General features: G+C 35.8%; 1 protein-coding gene across 16 annotated transcripts in view; it reads left to right on the top strand.

The window, feature by feature from the left end:
• PTPRD (protein tyrosine phosphatase receptor type D) overlaps positions 1 to 25,949 on the top strand; it is a 1,559,142-nt gene extending 1,533,193 nt beyond the window's left edge. For all 16 annotated transcript variants that reach the window (XM_063455118.1, XM_063455128.1, XM_063455127.1 and 13 more), the window contains 6 exons: positions 1,050 to 1,228; positions 3,535 to 3,661; positions 4,257 to 4,382; positions 16,880 to 17,034; positions 21,686 to 21,821; positions 22,356 to 25,949. In XM_063455118.1, the coding sequence (XP_063311188.1) occupies positions 1,050 to 1,228; positions 3,535 to 3,661; positions 4,257 to 4,382; positions 16,880 to 17,034; positions 21,686 to 21,821; positions 22,356 to 22,424 (792 nt within the window). In that variant the 3' untranslated portion in view covers positions 22,425 to 25,949. The remainder of the gene's footprint in view (positions 1 to 1,049; positions 1,229 to 3,534; positions 3,662 to 4,256; positions 4,383 to 16,879; positions 17,035 to 21,685; positions 21,822 to 22,355) is intronic.
• The last annotated feature ends 528 nt before the right edge of the window (positions 25,950 to 26,477 follow it).

Below are 26,477 nucleotides of genomic sequence, written 5' to 3'. Positions count from 1 at the left end.
TGGTCTTTATTAACTACACAGCCATCTCTGTTTTCAGTGTACTTACACTTTCATTTTTATTTTATTATTTTTGAGGGAGTTCATTTTGCGCTCTTTGGCTATCACTTTCTGTTGTCTATGGAAAAAAAAGTCTTATCCTACCCTTAAAAGGTGTGGATTCATCAGAAAATTTAACGGACTGTTTTAAAGAAACAGTACAAGCACCATAACTACTAGAGCTTCCTGGTGCCAGGGGTGCCCTGGTTGACACCTGATGTAAGTAGTCAGATAATTTATGAAAAACATGATAACCTACCTGGGGTCTGACCAGCACCCCAGAGACCCCAGGTAAGTTTTAAACCATTCATAAGTGGTTTGACAGCTTGCAGTGGATAAGCACCATGGCACTCCTGGTACCAAAGACACTAAAACGAGCAGTAGTAGTTATAGTACTTGCAGCCTTCCTTACCTGTAAAATGGCTGGATGTAAATATCATCCCTCGTGGATGAGAGGGGTTTTCATCCCCTCAGAGGCCCGCAATCACCTATAAAACTGGAATTCAATAAACTGTGAATACATGGGGAATTAAAAAGGTACTGGGAATTGTATGTAACAATAGAAAAATTGGATACATTTTCCAGATATTTGTTCATTTGATTCCATTTCCCCCTAAACTTTTTAATTATTTAGTCAATTTGTGAATATTTCTGAAAGTGTTTAGGAATTTTTGATAATTAATACTATTATTCTGAAACTGAGACTGTGTTTTTCTACCTCTCCAATGGTAATATCACTCAAACCTGCTAACATTCACCAGTTGAACACACTGTCAGAGTTATTCACTAAAGTGAGAATTCAAAGTGAATTACAAATGTAATGTTTAGAATAGAATGAAACACAAACATATACTGAAAGTTTCCATGCACAATGAAAGTATATTGCTAGAGGTAAGAGTGCTGTAAAATGAAAATGACAAAAAAAAAATGACAGATTTTGCTCTGTCAATGTAAAATGTTGATTGTTCTTGTTTCTTGTTGATTTTAATTCTTGTTTCTTTTGTTTGATACAGCGTCTCGCTAGTTCAAAAGCTCACACTTCAAGATTTATCAGTGCCAATCTTCCATGTAATAAATTCAAAAATCGCCTTGTTAATATTATGCCATATGAATCTACAAGGGTATGTCTACAGCCAATCCGTGGTGTAGAAGGGTCCGACTATATCAACGCAAGCTTTATAGATGGGTACAGGTAAGGTATTCATTACATATAATAACTACAGAATGAGCACCTTAGTTCAATTTATACGTATGTGTTTATTATTAGAAAAATAAACATGTCCAAATGTATTTTTGTCAACTACCTTAGTAATGGTTTTGCTTTCTAAATAAAAATGTATCTGTATATATGTTTCATAAAAACCTGTAACATGCACTGTATATTAATACCAATAATAAAACTCCACGTATGCCTATTAGAAAAAAAGTCCACTGTTCTAAAAAATAGTCTTAATAAAGCAAGTATGTAGGTGGGACTAAAAGAGACACAGTGTTTACAGCTACTGTCTTGTCTGTAATATTGTAGCATCTGTGTATAAACCCTCTCCTGAATTTACATTCTCTGTTACTCTCCTATTCAATCACTTGATCCACAACCTCCATCAATTCGTCTCTTAAATTATATTGTACAGTATCTGAAAGGTTGTGACTTCTGCGTTCAAGATATCAAACAATATTAAACTTCCTTGACAAAGTGCTGCCCATCAGAATGTTTATTGCATATGTTCACAAAAAGTCAGTTACTGAACAATCAAATAGATCTTTCTTGAAATATATATATATATATATAAAGAAAACAAAAAACTTTTGCACTCACGCTATAGGAATCCCTTGTTTGCCGGGTGCTCAGCCAGGGCTTCTTTATCCAAATATCCAAAGAGGTAGCAGCACTCACGGAATATAAAAGTTTAAATCTATATTAGGTCATATTAATAGTCACGATCAACGTTTCAGTCCTCTATATGGGACTTTCCTCAGGATCAATACAACCATATTGATCCTGAGGAAAGTCCCACATAGAGGACTGAAACGTTGATCGTGACTTTTAATATGACCTAATAAAGATTTGAACTTTTATATTCTGTGAGTGCTGCTACCTCTTTGGATATATATATATATATATATATATATATATATATATATATATATATATATATATATACTTGGTTATATAGATTTAGTGTCATTTTTGACAGAAGCATGGAGGAATGTATGCAAACACTATGGCCACCCTATTGGCAATATGTATCTTGCTTAAAACCTAGTAGATTCTTCTATGCTATGTATTTAACTTGATTCTTTATGGTGCACTGGTGATGCCTTAGTTACATGGGCAACACTAATTTATAATGTAAATATTATAATCTGTTTGCAATGTACTTTTTACCACTATGACCTCCCTGTAATCAGCATTTTGTTACAAAAGAGTCTTTATAGAAATAGTGTGCTCTTAGTGTTTCATGGTATCAAGCTCTCAGTTTGCAATTTGCTTGGAACAAATTAAATTTATTCCTTTTAAAAACACTTTAGTTACTGAAGGATTCACTACAGATGTCTCCCCTAGTATTAGAATGCCCAAGCATAACTGATTCTATAAGTCTTTCTTAGCATAGGGTTTTATTATTATATATAAGTTATTTACCTCTTCAGTGAAAAAAATAAATAAACCTAATTTTGTCACTTAAAGAATATAGATGATAGTATAAATCATATTAGCAATTTAATAAATCATACAATAAAAAAATACATTAAATATTGTAATAGAACATGTTATAGTTATATTTATATATTTCATTTATCTTTTGTTATATATCACTTAAAATGTCAGAACATAGACATTTGCTTGCAGTAAAACATCCCAGTAGTTTAATGTTATGTTACATTACTCGTCATACGTGACATACAGTTCAGTTTTTAATGATATTACAGGTAGAAAACAGGTGGATCAATAAGAATAGTCAGCCATGGTATTTAACCAATATGTAATCTTAACCCCTTCAGGACACAACTTCTGGAATAAAAGGGAATCGTGCCGGAATATTTCCGTCATGTGTCCTTAAGGGATTAAAATATTGTAACCGTAACCATTCTGCCAAATTGCATCATGGTTCAATCACTAAACATTCAATTGTGGTGACCTGCTTTGAAAATGTAGACGAAGACTACCAAAGTAGAGAATGATCTCTGACACGAATGAGCTGGAGCTTTTTTCCATCTTGGATGCATTATCCTTAATTTTCATGTCAGTTTTCAACACACCCAAATGTTTATGTTAAGTAAATAATCACTCAATCTTGCATTTCACGATGTTGATTAAGTAGTTAATATCTGTATCATATTCCATGACAAATCCAGAATGTATGATGTGTCTTAGAAGTGTACATTTTCTTTATTAGAAATAGCAATAGATTGCATGCCATGTGTTATAGCCTTTGTAACATGTACAAATATATGTGTGAGACATTCTGCAATAATGTAGTATTTGTTTAATTTGCATAGACAACAGAAAGCCTATATAGCTACACAGGGACCCCTTGCAGAAACTACAGAAGATTTCTGGCGAATGCTATGGGAACACAACTCCACCATTGTTGTTATGTTGACAAAACTTCGAGAAATGGGCAGAGTAAGTTACTTTCAGTAGTCCTCTTCTAAAAACAAATATGCATTTTGTTCTGTGTAATGTTAGTTCTAGATAGTGCCAAAACAGTTGAAAAAGTTCCACCTGTACTTTTTTGGGGGTAGACTTTACATGTTTTTCAAGGACACTAATATATTTATATGGCTGTCTGTTTACAAAGTAAACCATGTTATATTTTATGTTTAACCCCTTATTCCATTCCCAACGTTAGCACGCCCTAAAAATCGTGCCCTCCCTCCAGCCCAAATACTCACCCTCCTTGCCAAATCCATTTGGGGGGACTGCCTGAGAACCGAGGCAGTTCTTCTGCAGTAAATCTGGCCGGTCCAAGTCATGTGATCGCAATGACACCACGATCACATGACTCAGATCATCGGGATTGACAGACTGACTTTATGGGGGCTGTCTCGGTTGTCAAGATTTAACCCTATTTACACTAAACATTAGGACATGTCACTGTTCCCCAATGCCCAGGGTTTATAGGACATAATGAAATGTTCTAACATCATTACGGCGTTAATGTTATTACACTGAAGCTATGATGTTCTCTGTACCATTTTTAACACTGCCTCCTTTACAGGAAAAATGCCACCAGTACTGGCCAGCTGAACGTTCTGCACGATACCAGTACTTTGTTGTTGACCCCATGGCGGAATATAATATGCCACAATATATATTAAGGGAATTTAAAGTCACAGATGCCAGGGTAAGTTTATTTGAAATCAAGCACATATAGCAAGATAGACAGATGGATGGATAGATAGATAGATAGATAGATAGATAGATAGATAGATAGATATTGCAGACAATAAATATTGTTTCTAGTATACCAAATAAAACAACACATGATCATTAAATGTTTAACTTGGATATAACATTCCCTTCTTGGCAGCATCTCAAATTTCACATCTGTGGAACAAAGCCCTTGGAACGTGGAAATGTTGATTCTGGAAGATATTTTTTGAGTGGTTTTATGTGATTGGTTAACTGCTCTTATTCTTAGAGATTCTTATTTCAAATATATCCTTAGCTTTTTCATCACTTAAGGCTGTAAATATGTTTTAGTTATGTATGGTCTGTAGGTCGTGTGAGTTGGAAGGCTAATGTGGTGTGATATAAATACTGCAGAGCAGATAACATTCCTAAAGAAAAGTCTGACAAGCTTTACACATAATAATTTCAATGTTGGCTTTGCTGACTTTTTCAAGCAGCCAAGATCTTATCCTCTTAAAGGCTGTACACATCAGGATTGTTGGCCAGTTTACGAAGTTGCTTGCACTACAAACTAATCCCAAGCTTTTCTCACATTGCTGGAATTTCAGGTTTATCTTCCATTTTAATAACCAGGTGCCAATTCCCTTTTTGGGATCAGCTCCACAGCCATAGCTTATTTCTACTAAGTTAAATAAGTTCAGTGTTATCACTTTAAAAGGGTAATATTTTTCTTAAACTCTTCAATGCTATGTGAGTTATCAGAAAAATAATGCAGCACTAATGTGGCTTCTTGCCTATAAAACAAATAACAATAGTATATAATGATGTGCTCTGTGATTAAGTTACACAGATGGATTGATGATAACTTGATGATTTGCTTTAATTACATTTTACAGGAACACAAGCTATGTTTCACTGGTATATGGCTAGACTTACTTGATCAAGTAAAGGTCCCATGATGTATAGAATATACCACTTTTGTAGTTATTTTATGTTAATTTTTTTATTATTCAGTTATTTTTGTGCATCTTACTGCATCTGGTATTTCTCAATACATCTAAATATATACATATAAGGGAAATATAAATCACACCCTCTTTGAGTTCTCGTTTTTTTTATTATTATTATTATTATTATTATTTTACATATAAGGACATAACAATAATCTCTTCCTTACCAGGTCTTAAAATTATGTAAATACAACCTCAGTTGAACAACAACACATGATGTATAGCAGTGTGTCATGATTTATTTAACAAAAAGTAATCCAATATGGAAAACTAAGTACACCTCTTTTATAGCAATAACTTCATGTAATTGTAACAGAATTTACATCTGGCTATAACACAAATTACATCATGCTGAGATTAAGGTCGATTTGTCTTTAAATCTATACATTTTAGGCGTTTATCAATTTAAGGTTGACACTCGGGTTAAAACACTGTGAGAGTGTCATTGGGCATCTATTCTCCCACAGCACTTAATAAGGGCTGGAAAATATCATCATTCTACATTGAGGAATACATGGTGTTACGGTTACCCCCAGGCTAGCTGAAGGCTGGACCGCTTGGATGTCCTGGTTCCCGAGTGTGGAGAGAGAGAAGTGCTATTCTGGTCAGCGGACCAGCAGAGTCCTGTGAATACAAAGCAATCCCACTAGCTCTACTATAGCTAGGATACCCTGGTTCCCACAAAACGAGTCAAGGCTGCGATTTGAAGGTCAAACACAAACTGGCTTTAATGGCACAGGGTTGGCGTTATTTATGCAAAAGCCCAGGTCCAGGGACAGCCCCCTCTGGACCTGATGGGATACAGGGACAGTTGACCAATGACAATACACTGCATCATTTGAAATAGTCCCCGCCCAGCTTGGAGATAATGATTCCAACGGTTATGGCAATTCAATTATCTCCAAGTGCATTTCCAACATGTAAAAACAGAATAAAATATATATTTATAACAATTTACAAAATACCCCTTATATTCTACCATTCGTTAGATAGCTCAGGTCTGAGCACATCAGATAGACGAATAGCGCTCAGACCTCACGAACGGTATGGCTAGTCTCTGAGATATAAGTCTTTTCGTGTCTCGTTGTCCCGAACACGAGATGGCGGCCATCTTTTCTGCTTGTGAATAGGCGAGCGGGTATCGTTTCCAAAACTCCTGGAAACAAACACGGATAGCAAGCTGCACGAATATCGCTCTCTGGCTGGTTGTCCCAACCCTTTGGGAACCGAACGTAGACCACCCTGAAGGGACCAATTAGCCTGCGGTTAACCGCAGCCTCAGCGTTCTAATTACGGACACACGCCGGTGTGTAGGTGGTCCTTGTTCGGGAGTTTGGATATGGTGAAAATAGTTGACGAACGAGGCCACCCTGAGGTAGTCAATTAAGGTTTGTGGTTAACCGCAAACCACAACCTCCCGGTGGTCGTCCGTTCGGTTGTTTTAGAGGTCAACAGGGTTAAGTGGTGGGACACGCCAGGGGCTGGGTGGTCCGAGTCCGTATGCACGAATTTGTAATCCAAGGGGTTCGTGTAAATGGGTAAAAGTAATAGAAACACCGAAGGAACCGTCTTTGGTACTTTAACATAGGGAAATCCAATATGAGTCTGTGGAGTGTCCGTAACACATGGGTCTCTCCTAATAGGGACAAGTGGTTAGGGGTAAAGCTGCTCACCCAGAACGTGAATTTTGCAGGAATGGTGCTGGGGTAGTGACCAAAGCTTATCAGAAAATATTATACTGAGTCCATAATTAATCATTTAGCCTATTCAATACATAACAAACAGGTTTAAATATAACTCTAGAAAATAAAAATAAAAAAGTATATGACTACCTACACCAAAACCCAAATCTGGATTGTAGTGAGCAAAGAGGCTAAAATATTGAAATCTTTAATGAGATAACTGATATTTTAAAAGGGAAAAAAAGAGAAACTACACTGACTGACATGCAATATTGCATCACACTATGTGAAAAAAACATGTAAATTGAAAGTTGGGCAGTGAACTTTCGATAGTAAACATCTGTCTCAAGTAAATAAGATCTCAAAGATTAATGCTAAATCAGGTACTTGGCCATGTCACTCCGCTCCAGATCTCAATGGAAACCTGCCATGGGCACTACTTGTGCACCCCTTATCCTAATATCAACCTAGGTCTATGGTAGGAACATACCTTGGCATACCAACGAATATGTATCGTACAAGTGAAAGAGGAGACAATTAGTTTAATTTTCTGGTTCTTACACTGAATATTCATGAAAATAAAATAATAGGGAACGTTTGTTATATAACCAGGAGATCACAACAAAGCCACAAATGATTAGATGTATTGCAATATACAATAGATGCAGGAATAATATGCAGCACATCATTATACATCTGAAGGAAGTTCTGAGCCCTCATCCAACAGTCACAACTAGAAGGGGTAAAAATCTTAGGGATCTCCTAATACCCATCCATCTACATATCAAAGATGTGTAAGTTATGGCGAGGGAAATGTGGCAAATGTACATCCTGCAGACACATTTTACGCCCGTCCAAAACATTCAGTTTTTTTAAAAACATTTTTTTCAAAGTGTATCCAAAAATATCAAATCATTTAAGAAGCGTATCCAAAAATATTAGATTGAAGCCTATGATCTCTTTTATTGCTCTGTATCTTCTGATATCTGTGTTTTCTCTCATTAGTCGTAGTGTAGATGGTTACTCAATATTTCTACGTTATGTATAATTTAACTAATTTCCACAGCAATTTAAAAGTGGGGCAGATATATAAAGAATTAAGTAAAATCCATTCCTTCACTACAGCATACTGGAAATGTGATATTGCTTAGCAGTTGTCGTTTTGTTTGTTCCAAGTTTGATTTCTCCAAGTTAGAATTGATCTAAGAGTTATTCTCTTGTTTCCAACCAATTAAAGTGTAATATAGCAAATCCCATAATCCCTTTCACCTTGAATGACTATTGCCTACATCTCTTACTGTAAACAAAGGACAATAAGGACAACATATTGATTGAAACATTCATCTAATTAGGAGTATCTAAATTACAAAATGCTTTTCAAATTCATAAACCTTGATTTCTGGTCACATCAATCAACCTTTTTTGAAGTGGTACTAAAGTGCATATAAATAAATCAATAACCTATTTTCGTAATAGTATTCGATCTTCTGAGTAGGTATTTCTCTCTTATTTAGTATTTAAAGACACACTAAACTCTTATTTAAAAACTCTGCTCCCTTCTTATAATTAAAATATAATATGCATGCTGCCTAAACAGAATAAAACACACATGTGCTGCTGCAGATACGTACCGTGTCTTATTCACTAAACAGCAAACTGTAGTACATTAAAATCCACATTGTAAAGTTTAGGCTAAAAAATGCTGTAATGATATCTGTGTTTAAGATTGTTTTTTGCCTTTATACGGCAACTCATTATAGAATTATCTACAATTTTGAATTTAGGGGAAATAACCTGTACATATTGTTTGCCTCATACTACCATGATCCACTTGAGCTGGTCATGTAAAATAATGTACAAACTATGGAGAGTTTTAGTATAAAGAAGGGGACAGGTCCATTCTAGAAAATATCTGATATATATATATATATATATATATATATATATATATATATATATATATATATATAGAGAGAGAGAGAGAGAGAGAGAGAGAGAGAGAGAGAGAGAGAGAGAGAGAGAGAGATTTTAGCCGTATTAGTCCAGTGATGTAGATGTAAAAAACAGATAAAATTTGTATCTTGAGAAAGGGAGGTTATCCCGAAAGCTTGTCATTAAAGCTTGTCATTAAAAAATTCTGTTAGTCCAATAAAAAAGGTATTACAAGATACAAATTTTATCTGTTTTTTACATGTGCCTTTAGCATTATTCCCTCTTTTCTCAATGTCACATCCTTCTGAGAAGTATTCTAAGCATGTTCTCTGCTCAACCAACAAGATATCAGTGATAGCTGAACTGCTGACAACTTTCTGCCACCCACGGCCAGATTTACATGTCAGATGCTTATAGGTACAGAATTTAAAAAGGGTTCTGTAGGGAAGTGCTCCTCAACCCTCTCCGCAAGGCACACCTAACATTACAGGATTTAGGGATTACTCAGGTGTAAAATAAAAAAAATAAAAACTCCTTAGAATCTATGGTGTTTCTATTTTTTTTATTAATTTTTAAAATATTTAAAAATAATTTATTACACGCTTATATCGCCATGACAGCAGATACAAGCCGATGGAATAATACATAATAAACAGTATCATGGCAATCGTTGACAGCACAATTTTTGTTAAAGGAATCAGGCTAGGCATATATGTCTAAAACATTGGTCTCAACTAGGCGGGTAGATACGAAAGGTAGGATAGACATAATGATTTATATCAGGAACGTACGCAGATTAAACATGGTTTAAACCTACAAGATTAGTGATGCTACTAGGGCTGCATAGGTGTATGGGTAATGCTAGAGTGAAAATGCCTTCAGTCCAATGCAATACATGAAACAAATGAGACTATCAGGAGAGTAAAATGGCAAGTGAACTCAAAGCATGGTTTAGATTGGTTGTAGGTATAAACAGTAGTAATATGTTTGCTAGTTGACATGCTACATGAAACAGGCTATTAATTACCACTGCGCATGAGATGAAGCAAAGAAAATAAAATAAAGAAATCAAAAAAAGCAAAACAAATCAGAGTTTAAACAGAAGGCTGAAGGGAGAAGCCTAAACTTTGAGTCACCCAATGCCACCTAGAGTCCAGCTTCAGAGAAAGTCCGTCATCTCCGCACTCCCTCGCTCGGTATGGCAGAATTCGCTGAGTGTCTTCCAACCAGCAGGGAATGAAACCGGCAAGTGTCTACTCCGCCAAATGGGAAATCCAGCCCTATCTGCTCTAAAGGCAATCACTGCCCTGTCATTGTTAAGCTGTGGGTGCTTTTTTTTTTGCCAAACTATCTTTCTTACATTGTTGATTATTGCATCTCAATGTATGATGTATGATGAATGCTGTTGTTTTGAAACATTTGTAAAGACAGCTTGTTATTTTCAAAGTTCTTAAATAAACATTTAGTTTGTTTAAAAATATTGCACACATTAGGTGATCACAAGTTGATTTTATATATATATATATATATATATATATATATATATATATATATATATAGAGAGAGAGAGAGAGAAAGAGAAAGAGAGAGAGAGAGAGAGAGAGAGAGAGAGAAAGAGAGATTGTAGCCTTATTAGTCCAGCGATGTAAATGTAAAAAACAAATAAAATGTGTATCTTGTAAATATTTGTTTTTTACATCTACATATATATAATTAACCTATATATAATGGAAAATGTATTCATACTTACCGTAATTTTCTTTTCCTGGCTATTATTCATGGCAGCATATACACATGGGTTAGCTCCTCCCCTTACAGCCGATAGGACAGGAAAACCACCAAGGTTTTAAAAGGAGGCTCCATCCCTAAGGTCCTCAGTCAGTTTACAAGCTCTACAGTACATAAATAGAGACATTAATGGGTGGGAAGTATATGCTGCCATGAATAATAGCCAGGAAAAGAAAATTACGTTAAGTATGAATAAATTTTCCATTTTCCAGGCTAATCATGGCAGCATATACACATGGGGAATACCCACGCTTACAAAGGGAGGGACAGAATAGCCAATCAAATAATCAGAATAATTCAACATAGATAGAAGAATTAACTGAGTTAAGTACTTGAGTACCAAATTGTGCATCATAGACTGTTTTAACGAACAGTATGAAATGCCAGACAAACGTGTCTAAAGAGGTTCAAATGCTAGCTAACAAAAAGTGTCAGCGGAAACCATTACCATGGCAACCCATGATGCTGCAACAGCATGAGAGGAGAGTGCCCTGATACCCTCCAGCACAGGTAGAGAACGGACGTGACGTCCAAATTGTGCCTCACGAATTACTTCAATGTCCAATATGTAATGCAGGACAAACTAGTTCAAAGAGGTCCAAATGCCAACTTTACAAAGTTTCAGCAGAGACCATTGCCATGGAAGCCCACGAGATGCTGTAACAGTACTAGTGGAGAATGCCCCAAATCCTTTGGTACAGGTAGAGAATGGCATTGAAAGGCTCTCACTTTAGGCAGGATCTCTGGTGCTACCAGCAAGACAACCATATCCTGTTGAAATTCAGTGAATGGGGGTACACAGGATCAAGCCTGGAGTTCACCCATTTTCCTTGCTGGGGTACTAGCCACGAGCACTTTCTGTGCTACCACCATGAAAGCACCTTCTAGAGGTTTGAATAATGGTTCAGTCAGGGCCCATGAGAGCAGTGGTACGTCACACATTGGCTTCACCACACTCCGTGGAGGCATGATTTCATTCAATGCCTATATGAAGCAAAGTGCAGCTAAGTGCACACATTCACCTTGCCGAGGTACAAGTCACCAGCAACAGCAACGTCTGGGCTAAAATCATGGAAGCTCCTGCTAGAAGTTCAGTCAGAGTCTGTGAGACCAGTGGTACGTCACATATTGGTTTCAACACCCTCAGCGGAGGCTTGAGTTCAATTGTTGCTTACATGAAGCAAAGCACAAGGGATATCAACGCTCAATCGGTACCCTTCAGTACAGGTAGAGAATGACCTAGATAAGCATTCACCATAGGCAGGATCTTCAGATGCCAAATGCAAGATGACCATATCTGTTGAAAAGTAGTGAAAGGGGGTTCACAGGATCAAGCCTGGAGTTCACCCATTTTCCTTGCTGGGGTACCAGCCACCAGCACTTTCTGTGCTACCACCATGGAAGCTCATTCTAGAGGTTCGAATAATGGTTCAGTCAGGGCCCGTGAGACCAGTGGTACGTCACATATTGGCTTCACCACACTCAGTGGAGGCATGATTTCAGTCAATGCCTATATGAAGCAAAGTGCAGCTAAGTGCTCCTCTAGAGTGTTATAACACAGAACCTTTCAAGGCCTGAACGAGGAGTAATTCCAACAGACAAAAGCATGTCAAGCTTAGTAAAGCCTGTATAGGATTGTAAGAGGATCTCAATGACCGTCTCAGGGATGCCTATACTAATATGGACCCCTGCATCAACACCAGAACTTGAGGATCCTGGTGTGTCATGGGGCCTTGTAATAGGTCTGGACATACAGGAATTTCCCTTGGAGGTTCCAGAATCATCTTATTCATCATAGGAATTTGAGTCGACACGGTCTTCCACTGTCACCTTTTGCATTGCCTTCTTAGGAAAGTCGAAAACAGGAAAATATGTACATCAGACTAAAATTCTAAATTTGAGTCAGTGTATCCTGAACCTGAGCATTCTGGTCCTAGCATGTAAAAAATACTTCTGGACCTGGTAGGTCCAAGAAATGGCCATCAGATCTATGTAGGGTATCAGACAATCTGCGTCAACCCTGAGGATACGTCAGGACCTGGTTGCCAATCCACCTTGTCCACAGTTATTCAGCTCTAGCAAACAGCCATTGTATTCTGAGCCACTGGTTGTTCTTCTGTGCCCTGATTATGGGCTGGAATTCCATCAATATGTATCTGTGAGACCCATCTTGGTAAATATAGGATACAGTTGCATTGATTTTTGAGCAAATTTGGACCCACTCATTCTTCAGCAAGCATCTGAAGTGAAGAAGAACCTTGAAAATGACTCTTAGTTCCATACAAATGAATGGAAATATTGTGCAACATGTTCCAAACACTGTGCAACCAATCTTATAAAAAACTGGAATTCGAGCTAATAATCGACCAATGAGGTTCTGTTCACAGGAAACTCAGAGATCTAATCCCTCTTTCAGCTGCCAGGGAAGGTGTAACTCCACTGATGGGGGACATAGTAAGTGGCTGACTCCAATAATCTTTCTCTTGTTGGATCAAGATAGGAAGGATCTGTAAGGAATCCAGAGATGCCATTGGGCCCATCTGACAAGTCTGCTGGTGGAAGCCAGGATTCCTAGTAGTTGTATCTATTTTCTTGCTGTTACCAAGCAGAAATGAAGAAACTGGGAGAGAAAACCTTTACAATCTGTGGAACTGTTCCCGAGATAGGGAAAAGCAGAGCATAGAATTTTCCACTCAGGAATGTCAACCACTGAGCTGGTCTGAAACTGCTTTTCTTGATATTCATCAAGCAGCCAAACTTTAGGAGTTATGAAAGAACTATATACCTCTGTGTGCCTGCCTTCTGAGGGTCTAAGGCTATCAGAAGTAGATCCTCCAGCTAATGGAACCAGGTGGAGTTCTGGACTCTCAATAACACTATAAGCACATATAAAGATTCTTGGGGCCACATTGAGGCCAAATGGTAGGTTCTCTTCTGAGCTAATGCCGAAGATCTCTGCAGATTGGACTGAAAATAAGCATCCTTGAGATATATAGAGGTAAGGAAATTATCCTTCCAGCTTGCTTGAGATATGGATCTGCTTGACTCCATCCCGAAGACTCTGACATTCAGCCTCTTGTTGGCCCCTCTTATGTCCAATGTAGGCTTTCCTGTGCTTTTCCTCTAAGCACCAGAAGAGAGGCGAAACTTGTCCCTGGAACTGCTCTTGTTCTGGGACCTAAAAAAAAATATCACCTCTTCGTCCAGAAGGCTTCTTCCTTCAGTGCTTTACCTTTTGATTCATTGGTCTTAATACTCCTGTTGGTATGGGGACTCCTGTGCCCATTAAGAAAAAACTCCAGTCTATATCAATCTGGACCATGGATACCACACAAGCCTCCAGAGTATGATGAGCCCAGGTATGTGTGATCAGAAAAATGAGGCTCCTAGTACCGGAGGAGATATGTTCATTGCTGAAGAGCAAAACGACTGCGTTATAGCTCCATTAGAACCTTGAAAGGCAGGTTTACCAACTGCCCTGAGTCACCTCTGGAGTATTCCCTGCAGGGCCAGTAGCTCCATGTATCTCAGAAATACTGGTCACTGGAGGTTCTCCGGTCTGACTATGACTATGACGAGCTGGGATCCTTGGAACTTCCATCCTAAGGTACCAATATCTTGCAGCCCTCATTCGCTTTTTCAATGGAATTATCCAAAGTTTCCCCAAACAGCACCACCCCTTCAAATAGAATGGTGTAGAGGGCAGACTTGGAGGATGAGTCATCATCCCAGAAATAGAACCATAATGCTTTCCTAGCTGCTATAGACAAAGCCATTTGATCCAGAGAATATCCTAGTTACATCTAGGGAAGTTTCTGTGAAGAAGTCAGTTGTAACCTGAAGACTTCAGACTGCCTCTTCAATCTTGGCTTTTAATATCTCTCTCCATAGTAGCCTTGAGATCTTTAATCACATATTTCATGTTTGTAGAAACAGCAGCGGAAGTCACAGCTGGCTGGCCTCCTGCAATGGTAGGCGTAAAATTGGATAGGTCTGCGTCCACCTATGATCCATAAGTGTGCAACTTAGGTGGTGTAGTTCTGGGGTTGGAAATCACTTCCTCCACAGGGTAAAGCCTGGCCTCTTTTCTTACCCCTAAGGCCTCTGGAACTTACTTTGTAAGCCCTGCCTGCATGTCATGTGGCTGCACAGTGATAGGTCATGCTGAAGCGACAACCTTCTGGAGGAAGTCAGTGCATAAACGATTCCTTCAACTGTTTTCACCTCATAACCAGATCCTGGTGAAGAATCAGACACCTGACAAATAATAATAACTAAATATTACCTGTGGTAAGTATTAAGAAAAAATGTGCACTGTTAAATTCTATAAGAAACCAGCGAAACAGCTTTAAAACAGGCTGAAGACAGCACTTATCCATGTCTGGAGACACTGCAAATACTTACCAAATAAGTGTGGTAGGTTTACTGTACTTTTCCCTTTATTTTAGGCACTTTCTGGCAATTGCCCTTATCCAAGAAGGCTGCCACAACCTGTATTCCCACAATGCAAGTCATCTGTATTAGGCCCAATAAGGCACAAACTGCACACATGTGGGCCTATTCCAAGTGTGTTTGCTGTTTAGAGACCAGGAGAGGACTCTGTCTGAAGCCTACATGGCCCCTAAACACCCAGGGTACCGGGAATAAATCACTGGGACAGAGGGGAAGCAAAATAGATAACAAAAGTGCCTGCAAGGGAGTTGAAAAGGCAACCACGTGCAAAAAGTCAAAGTTTAAAGGCACCACAGTCTAAAGGCCTCAAGATATAAAAGGTAACACAGTTTTCAAAATGTATCACAGTTTTAAATATATCAGTCTTCAAATGCACTGCAGTTTTCCAAATGTACTGCAGTTTCAATACATGCAAAAGTATTAAATGCAAATTTAAATGAAACAGTTTTAAATGCCACACAGCTGAAATGCAACACAGCTTAACCCCTTAAGGACATATGACATGTGGGACATGTCATGATTCCCTTATTCCAGAAGTTTGGTCCTTTAAGGGGTTAAATGCTTCCTAGCAAAAGCACAACCGCATAATGTACCACAATCTTAAAAATAAGGTACAGCTGTATAATGCACTAGTTTAAAGATATCAAAGCTTAAATGCATCACAGCATAAAAGCACAACTGCATAATGTACTACAGTAAAACAGGCAAATAAAGTAATGAAGATAAAAAAACATACATGTCCATAAGTTAAGGGAGCAAATTGCTCACGTCCTAAGGGCTGTAGGACAGGAAAAAGACTGAGGACCTTAGGGATGGAGCCTCCTTTTAAAACCTTGGTGGTTTTCCTGTCCTATCGGCTGTAAGGGGAGGAGCTAACCCATGTGTATATGCTGCCATGATTAGCCTGGAAATATAAATAACTTGTGTATATATATATATATATATATATATATATATATATATTACTGTTTGGTATCTCCTGTATATAACAAGTTGGACTTTTAGAAGAACTTCTTGGGCATAGAAACTGGAGAAATCATGTTTCCACAACTATCCCAGAGTTCCCAGCTTGGTATTCAAATGAGCAATATGCATTGTGTTTCAGACTTCATACTGAATTTCTGCAGGTACCCTTAGCAATGGACACTGTCACAGCTATGTATATATATATATATATATATATATGTTTGTATGGCATACATAGCTATGTAAATATGGCAACTGTTGTGTAAATGAGTAGATCAATTACATAACTCACAATTCTGAGTCTAAAACTGTTGGAGAATTACAGCATTGCTTAATTGGCATGGCATTTTACATATACTGTATTAAAATGGCAATTGTCATAGGTCATGTTTCAGTTTTAGAGTCCAAAATTCAATTAGCTGAACTCAATGAATATGATTGACAGAATTGCCTGCAGTAATTATACTGATCTTTTTTTCCTCAGATGAATTTAGCACAACAATATGATATCGTTCTGTTATTTTATCATTTGCTATACTGGTGAGAAATGTGTATTTGACCAGCATAGTATATATTTTCTTGCAGTTGATAATTGTTTTGTATTACTGTTGTGATTTTGCTGCAATCCTACATATACTTATTTTTCTTTTTCTGCTTAGGATGGTCAATCTCGAACAGTGCGACAGTTTCAGTTCACTGATTGGCCAGAACAAGGAGTGCCAAAGTCAGGAGAAGGATTTATCGATTTCATAGGACAAGTACATAAAACAAAAGAACAATTCGGTCAGGATGGTCCAATCTCTGTTCACTGCAGGTAAAGCTATGCATTTTAAATGTTCAGATTTAACAATTATTGAATACTGGAAAAATTTCATTATTACAACGTAAAAGGTCTCAAAGTTGGATAATGAAGACAACAATTTGTCAATGTTCTAATAAAATGTCACAAGTAATAAGTTAAAGTAAGCCTTGCCTTGTTGTGTCATGTAACCATTATAACGGGACTGAGAGTGATTTACTACATTAAGTAGAATATTGTTATCAATGTGCTAAAATTTATAGTTTCAGATATACAAGGGTGTAATCTTGGCCAGTGGTTTCCATCCCAATCCTTAAGGCGCACTAACAGTCCTGTTATGTAAGACAGTATTCCAACTGGACTGGGCAACTTTGGCTTTGATTTAATATTTTTGGACAAATTAATAAAATCTGTTAGGAAAAAAAACCATTTAAAATGTTTTGTCTACAGAAGTCAACTTTAAAGTATATGGGTAGTTTTGTGTTAAATTGTTTAGATAGATTTGTATCAGTTGAAATGCCTGTACAAAGATATTAAATTGAGACCTGTTAAAATATGTTTTAAAAATATAAAAAAATATAAAAAAATCTTATAAATAAAAATATATCAATATATTAAAAATCTAAATATTTAAAAATGAAGATATGTTGGATAATAGTAAATAATTTAACCCCTTAAGGACACACGACATGTATGACATGTCATGATTCCCTTTTATTCCAGAAGTTTGGTCCTTAAGGGGTTAAAGTAAATATAGCATTTATGACATGAAACAGGGCTGGTGCAGACACAAATTCTTAGCATCTAAATGTTACTCTAAGCACCATGGCCACTTTGAAGTGATCCTAATGCCTGAATTCTGTATGTGCAGTGTTTCGCTACACCAATTAACCCCTTGGCTCCAGAGGTGTGACTCCACTGTCAGCAGCGTCACTGGACTGTCCTATGTCAGTCCGAAGCCGAGCTGACTAATGTCAATTCTGTGCATATTCCTATGGACAGTAATGCAATCATTGGCTGAGAGCACTTATCTGACACTCCCAGTGAATGAATGCCCAACATAATCAGCATATGGCATGGCAATTCAGCAGAAATCAGATACACATCACAGGCATCCTTGAAGGAGTCCAGGCGCCTGGCAGGCTGGACCAAGTTAAAAGGCAAAACATTGCTCTGGTGCGCTTGTATATGTTTGGGGAAACTTCCCCAAACATAGACCTGCTCTGGTGCACATGCTCTGTAGCACATGTAGCACATCATTACTTACCTACCAATTTGTTTTATGACCAAGTCATAAGAACATAACACTGGCGGTAAGTGAGGACTGTCTGTATTTCCTCTTATTTATATATAATTATTTATATAGACCAACATATCTGGATTAATATACAGAAATTATATCAGTACTCTATAATATAGGGTGGATTTAGTAAGAAAAACATAAATAAACCTAGATTATTTTAGTCCTTAGTGTTGCATAGCGGTATCAGGCGTATCTACTAAGCGTTTTATTAAACACATCATTATTTTTGGCTGTTGTGCAGTACAGAAAAGGTTCTTCTCTGTAGTATGTCGATTTTATGTACTGCAGTAAGAAAGTTGGTTCATTAATCATGGATATCTGAAAGTAAGTACATTCTAAAGAAATTAGGTATGGCCAGGGAGGTCTAAGGTGTCCCTACCATGTCTTCATTTTCCAGCTAGCAATGGACCACAGCATCTCTTGCTCACCTTATGGTTCTCAAAGAGTTAACAAAGAAAGTACACACATAACATTGCTTTATACACCATGAATAAAAGCTATGTTTTTTATTATTTATTTACTAAATTTGTAGAAGAGGTTTTGTTTAATTAACTCAGCAGGTGCACCATTACATTGGGCAATCAACAGTGTTTGTTGTTTTGTACTCAGTGAGAACGCCTAATTTTTTTTCCCTAAAAACCTTGGCATTTAAACTTCACTGTTTAACAGTAGCTTCCAAGGCAGACATCGGGTAGTCAAGCAGGCATATAACACGCATTAAGTAAAGTTCCCCGTCATCCAAAAAAGAAAAATCACTATTTCTGAAATTACATATTGGCATTTTGCAAATTTTCATAGAGATCATGTTCCTTTAAAATTGCTTAAGTAGTATATATCACATGAAATAGTTACATTTATTTTAAAGAGTCCTCATTTAAACGTATGATGCCACCGCGATGGTTGGTAGTTTGAGATATAATAATAAAAACTATCCTACTTAATATCTTTAAATAACAAACTGTAGGGTGAGTCAAATATCAAGAGCAAAAAATTAAGCCCTGCACTCAAATAACCACTACTCTTGGGCGATGGCTATAGTTTTCATCAGCCAAAATATATAGAATAAATGCAATTTTTTTTAGCATCACTCCACATAGAAGAAAATCAAATAAACATACCTGTGCACTCTTCAAATTCCCAATACACATTTATAGGGTTACTCCAAGCACCATGGACACTTCACTGATTTTAAGTGTTCATAGTGCCTGGAGTCTGTATGTGCAGCAATTCAGAGGTTAATTCCTACTGCCAGAGGTGTAACTCCACCTCTGCCCGCATAATTGGGGCCTCATTAACCCCAGAACTCTGATGTGAATATTTGATCTGTGATGAAATGCCCACGAGTAATCACTTGGCTGCGGGGTCTTCCTCCTCTTGTTGAATCTCAGCCACAGATTTTGAATAAAGGTCCCATGTTTTATACCTATTTTTATACAATTGTACTTGTACAATTGGGCTTTTTTTTCTCCCTTCCCACCTATGCATTTGGCTCTTTTATGGGTTTTTTAAGGGTTACTCCAACAACCATGGCCACTTCTGCTTTTAGAAGTGGTCATGGTGGTACGATCTTGGATGAACATTGTTTTTGCTTGCACTTCCAGAGGAGTTATTTGTACTTGTGTACCAGGGGCAAGTTTTGGATTTAAGCCCGTCTTTAGCAGTTTAACCCTTCTCTCAATATAACTTCATTCTGATGAAGTTTTTATTGTGCTAGAGTGTCCCTTTTTCAATATAGTTATAATAATGCTGCGTTAAACCTCCAGCGGTAAGGTGGTTAAACTCTGTACGCGCAGAATTTCATAGCATACACACTGCAGGCATGATGACCACTACAATTGCCTTAAGAAGTCATGGTATTTGGGGTAATGCTATAATTTACTTACGTTTGCTGATAAGCTTTATGCGTGAAGAGTGTGTCCTCTTTTTTTTCATTTTGCAAAAAGTGCAGATTTCAATAGAAATTGACACTTTTATAAATTAAAATGGTTACACTCCACTGGCTTCAAAGAAGACAACATGTCCTATTACTTCCTGGTTTGGCTAGCTCACTGAAGCTAAACTCAAGAGGCAGCAATTGCTCAGAGCATGTGCCTTGCAAAAACTTCTAATCGAGCTGCAGTGGGAGTCTGTGATTGGACACCCACAGAAAGTGGAAAGCTTTTTTAAGATTTATCCCCAATGAAAACTGCATTATTAAATGTATGCAAGTTTTCATATTGGGTATATCTACTAAACAGTGTTTTTACATTTATTTTGTACTTGGACAGTGTATTGTGTAATTAATATGTAACTAATTCTAGAATTAATTGGTTTAGACTCAAGAATTGTTGGGGGTCATTTAATCTGGCTATAGTACTAATTTAGGTAAACTGTGGTTTGGAATTATATAAAATCCAGTCTGAGTTGTGATTTAACGATGGTAAATTTAAACAATTTCATTTAAATTAAGCCACAAATACCTATCCAAATTTAAATTTAGTAAAAAAGCCAGCTCACACTATGTTTTAAAATCTATAATAACCTTTATTTTTGTTTTTTTATATATGACCAATTTTGACCTTAATTTTGGATTCACAATTCTCCACTACTCACTGTTTACTGAATAAAATCCTTAGTAAATCAAATCAAATAATTGTTACCTTTCTGGCAAACAAGAGACTGATTGTGTCAGCTTTTCTTTCCCCTATCTAACTTTTTTTAATAACCTAAGTAAGTAACTCTGTCTATGTTACTACAGTTATTACAGTCAACCAACAGTCCTGATTTTGGGGTCCTGTTCCACTTTCCTACTTCAGTTCCCTTGTGCCCTACACCAGGGAAATGTCCTGGGCAGCTTATTAAACATGCTCTCACTGTGAACAGGCACTAGGAACCTGCAGAATGCACTTCAACAGCACTCTCTGCAAGGTCCTGCAGGTTGAGGGCCAGCCAGTCAGGCCCCTTTAGTTCTTCAGCAGGACTGAAATAAAGAGCCCACCCATCCTAATCTCATACCTCATACCAATGTTGGGAAGTTTGTTATCCTTTTATATTTCCATTGCATTGTCAGTTTCCCAGACTTAAGTTAAAATATAAAGATTATGAGTTGATAATTGAAAAATACGCTTTACTTACAGATATTTTGTAAATTACAATATTTGATGTTTAAATCATTAACAAAATATTGGTTTATTATACGTAGTTAGGAAATGTGGCCTTGTATGTTCTTATTTTCATTTCTTTCAAAATTGCAGTAATGTCACCTACACATCAATATATTTTTGGACCTTTACAATAAAAATAATGGAAAATAAATCATATAAGATTAGGAGAAAGACTTTATCATCTAACAGGCTATTAACATTCTCTTACCCTTTGTAACAGTGCTGGTGTTGGAAGAACTGGTGTCTTCATAACCCTGAGCATTGTATTAGAAAGAATGAGATATGAGGGTGTCGTAGATATCTTCCAGACTGTCAAAATGTTGAGAACACAGCGACCTGCTATGGTACAAACAGAGGTAAGTGAGAAATTATATTTATTATATTTTTTATTCACTGTGTATATCTATAGTAACCCATTTTAATGCTACTTTTTTAATTCCATTTTTTTTATTTTTTCCAACTCAAATATTTTGCCCTAAATTTTCAATATAAGTTGTAAATTCATTAATGCTCAATTATTAGCAGATTCTGGTACAAGGGTTACCCTGTTTCTGTTTAGTTACAAACGGTACCTCAAATGTACCTGTTACATACAAAATGTGCTGAAAACTTTCCCATCATGATCCTTAAATAGATACAGTTGTCAAATAAAATAGCACAGCACATATTTAGTTCTTAGTGTAATTGTAGTTATTGTATTACATATGTTTGTTCTGCATTATGACTTTTATTTTTTAAATATCTAATTTCATTTCAAAACAAATTTTAATCAATCTAAAAGATGCTAAGTTTTAATATATTTTACAATATTTACCCATCCTACTAGAAAACATAATTTCATATATCATTATCATTGTTTTTATTAATATGGTTTGATTTCTCATTTCCAGGATCAGTATCAGTTCTGCTACCGAGCGGGACTTGAGTATTTGGGCAGTTTTGATCACTATGCAACGTAGAAGTTCTTGCCCATTCTGGAATTTTCCTGCAGGCCCTTCAAGATCCAGAGAGCCTCTTCTGAGCCATACAGTGTGCTTGAGAAGTATTTCTTAACTCCTAGCTAAAGACCAATTACAGTAATTGGATTATTACAAAAAATAAATAAATAAAAATAAATAAAAAGAATAAAAAAACATTTCTGGGTGGACCAAGGATTCACAATAAAAAAAAACAAAAAACTTACCCTTAAAATTATATCAGTCCTGACTGGTGGGACATCAAAAGGATTCATTTCACCAACATGTCCCATGGACTCTGCATCAGTTGGCATTGAAAGAAAGAAGATTGCAAAGAACCATTAACTTACCGGGAATTGCATGATTGTTCAAAGATGAATCTTAGGAGTACAACTGCTCAGTGCAAAATGTTTAACAAGCCAGTTAATGGCTTCTTAGACAAATGGAACATTTGCTTTGATATCAACCCTACTCTCCATAATGATCATGAAATCATGTTAGTGAAAGCGAATGGGCGGGAAGTGTTTATTACAAAAAGAATCATTTATTTAGTTTTTTAGTATTGTAAAGATACTGCTGACCTGTGCTTCATTATTAACTGTGTAAACTTTCGTTTTCCTTTTTTTTTTTTTTTTAAACAAAGTTTATAAGGAAGTGAATAAAACATTGCATAACTGTTAATTTTTGATCAAGAATTTTTTTTTTTTTTAAATGGTAGAACTGTTACATGTACTATTTCTCGTTACAAATACTAAAACATTTGCAACTTTGGCATCTAACAATATATTACTTTATCATTTCTTTGTTTTCTTTTGCTATTTTACCCATTTTTACTATAATAATATTTGTTATGAGTTAAACAAAGAAGCTTTTTTCATGTTCTGTTTGGAATCAACAGGGAGGCGCAAAGTATAAAGCTGCTACAAACATAACATATAAATATATATATATATACATATATAGAGATACACATATATCTGTTCTTCCATAGTTTATTTTTTGTTAATCGTGTAGGATTTTTTCCCCCCAAAAAAACTCATCATGTGTCATCCACCTCATTTCAGTAAGAATGTTTGAATTTAACAAGTCTGTTTGATTTCTTTTATTCATAAAATAAACAAGGAATGCACATCAGTGATATTCTAGGTTCACCCCAAAATTATTGAATGAAACACAAACAGGTAATAATGCATCTTCAACAATGTATGTACTTTGTTGAGGCTTCCACTGCAGTCCAATATTTTTAACACTTTAGTGCAATAAAAAACATCTTGTATATTTTGCAGGAAATGTGCTCGTGAGAAAGTATAGTGCTTACTGAAGGAGATTGTAAAATATGTTTTAAAAAAATCATGCAAATTGTACCCAATCATTTATTGTCTGTGGTATATTATATCAATGTCAGTTGTATGATATGTAAAAAAGAAAAAAACAAACAAACAGAAAACAAGGGCAAAGCCAAAAATTAATGCTCTGCTTAATGAAAATAATTTTGTCACAGCAGGTTTTAAATGCTGTATTTTCTTTTTTTTTTGCATTTAGAGTGCCTTATATTTAATGCTTTTTCAATAATATTTCTTTGAGCTTTGATTGGTCTGTATTCACATAATACCCCATTACTTAATTTTACTTATGAAAAAAAATAAAAAAATAGGAATTATTGTTTAATATTTTGCCAATGCCGCACCTATGTGCGGTGTGCACTATTTTCTTTACTGATATCAGTATGCAGAAGACTATTATTCTTCCAAAAATGTAAAACTTATATCTGTTATCACCGAGTTTCAGTATTTATCTGTACTATAGTTTATACACTCATGTGACTCCAAAAAACATATTTTTTTGGTTTTCTGTTGTGCTATGTGCTTCATGCTATATATACATTATGTTCATGTAAGACATTTTAATCCTGGAACACATTTATACAGCACAGTATTTTTCATGGGCACTTTATTAAGCCTTTCATGACCAACAGCATGTCAGACCGGCCACCATAAAAAGGGATTTGTCCAAGTGTGGTCTTGAAGGGGTTAAATATAATTTAACTGTTTATGTTCAATCAGATATTTTACCTTCTATATTAGTTTAACACCATCAAATGTAACATTGTCATAAAAAAGCATAGTTAAAATTAAGAATACGGCTATGTTTTATGTTTTTTTTCTTTGGTGTATGCTTGGAGGCCATTTTGAAAATGAAACTCTACTAAGGATTGTGTTAGAGCACTTTCATTGTAACTCACAATACTAATAATGGAAGGCTACCTCGGATTCTAAAAATTATATTAAAAAAGTAAACATGCACTACTTTACTACAATATTTTTTCTCATCGTTAAACATCTGTATATATATATATATATAATAGTGTTGAAAATCATTTGTAAAGGAAATATATATTCACAAATATATGAAAAGTCATCTTCATTAGTACATTTTACCAATTATCATATTTTTCCTATTTTTCTATTCACACATTAAAATGAATAAAAATGCATTGTGTTTAAATCCCCATTTACATATTCCAACCTATCTTGCATCTTTAATGTAGGGAAGTGTGTTACAATCATTGATGTGCATTCCACTTTCTGTTTATTATTTGTATTGTCATGCTACTTATTTTATAAAAGCATCCTTTTCTGCAAAAAAAACATCTTAGGCAGAAAATTCATATTTTACGCATTATTGGCACGGTGCTATTATTTACCTATATCAGTGTAGTTATGTATAATTTTGTAATTAGAACATTGAAAAAACATATATAAACATGATTTGTACAGAACTTCATTTTAGTTCTTTATTTTTTATTTTATTTTTGTTTTCTTTTTTTATTGACCTGCATGGTTGAGTTTTGGAGAAGATGGCTGGGAGGATTGCCCTCTGGGGAGAATTGCACTTTCTAAACCTTTGTACTATGCACTGCCCTATTGATTCTACACCCAATAATGTTATTACTTGAACCCATCTTTAAAAAAATGCTATGAAATTCACCTGTGTGTGTCTGTTTGTGTGTAAATAACACAATACCTTTAAAGAGACAAAATTAGTTTTGTGTTGAGAAAAGTGCAGATGGTATATTTTTCCCCAGATTGTTCCCTTTTGATGACAGAGGGACCTATAATAATAGAGTGAAGCCTTGATGGCACCTAAAGTGTTATTACTCTGATACTCCAAAAACCCTACTAAAGTCTGCTGATTCCATCTTTTACATACTTTTTGTGGCTTTGCCATCCAAGCTTGGGGTGTCTTTACAACGATAATACAAATTGTGTTCTTTGCTCTCGTTTTGGATGCATAGACTGAAAAAAAATATATTTAAAAAAATAAACTTGTAAAATGGCTTGTTAAAAATACAATTACCTCTACTTAGTAGTACGCGTAAATGTTTTACAAGATGAAAGGCGTGCTTTTTATTTTCTTACTTCGTTACATTGGTGGCGAAAGAAGTCTGTCTGAAAATCAGTTCTTTGCTGACACAAGTTCCCTTTGTTACAAATGAATTCTAATAAAATGTCAGTGTTATGCAGTCTTGATTATCTCCTCTTAATTCTTACCATTTACCAACTGTAATAGCAATGTACAAATGTGGGAATAAAATGTTTGAAGGCTTTTTTTTACAGTGTCCACAGTTCTGGATGTGGTATAATCTATTTTTTTTTTTTTTTACTTTCTGAAACTCATAAAGAGAGCATAGGATATGAAAATGAATTTAGTAGACAATGCAAATAATGTTATAAGTAATTGTTTTACCTCTAAAGTATTAATGCATTTCATGAAGCTTATTATGTATATTTTTGTAGAATTGATGTATGTACCATTGCAGTTTTAGGTCTGTGTTTATAATTACTCTGATTCATTAACTCTTAAATGATTCACACATGGCTGATGAACAATGCAACTATAGAAAATTGCCTTTTTTTCTTTTAAAAGAAATAATAATAATAATATAATAGGCTGGATTGTGAGTAATGGAAGTACCAGCACACCTCACTTCTAACAGTAATATTGAGTTTAGATGTCAAACCAGTCACATGGATGCAATGTTATGTTTGCTTTTAG

The sequence above is a fragment of the Pelobates fuscus genome, chromosome 5 (genome assembly GCF_036172605.1).
Source record: "Pelobates fuscus isolate aPelFus1 chromosome 5, aPelFus1.pri, whole genome shotgun sequence".
NCBI classification, from domain to species: Eukaryota; Metazoa; Chordata; class Amphibia; order Anura; family Pelobatidae; genus Pelobates; species Pelobates fuscus.
The sequence above is the reverse complement of the archived record's forward strand: the minus strand, read 5'-3'. Positions and strand labels throughout refer to the sequence as shown.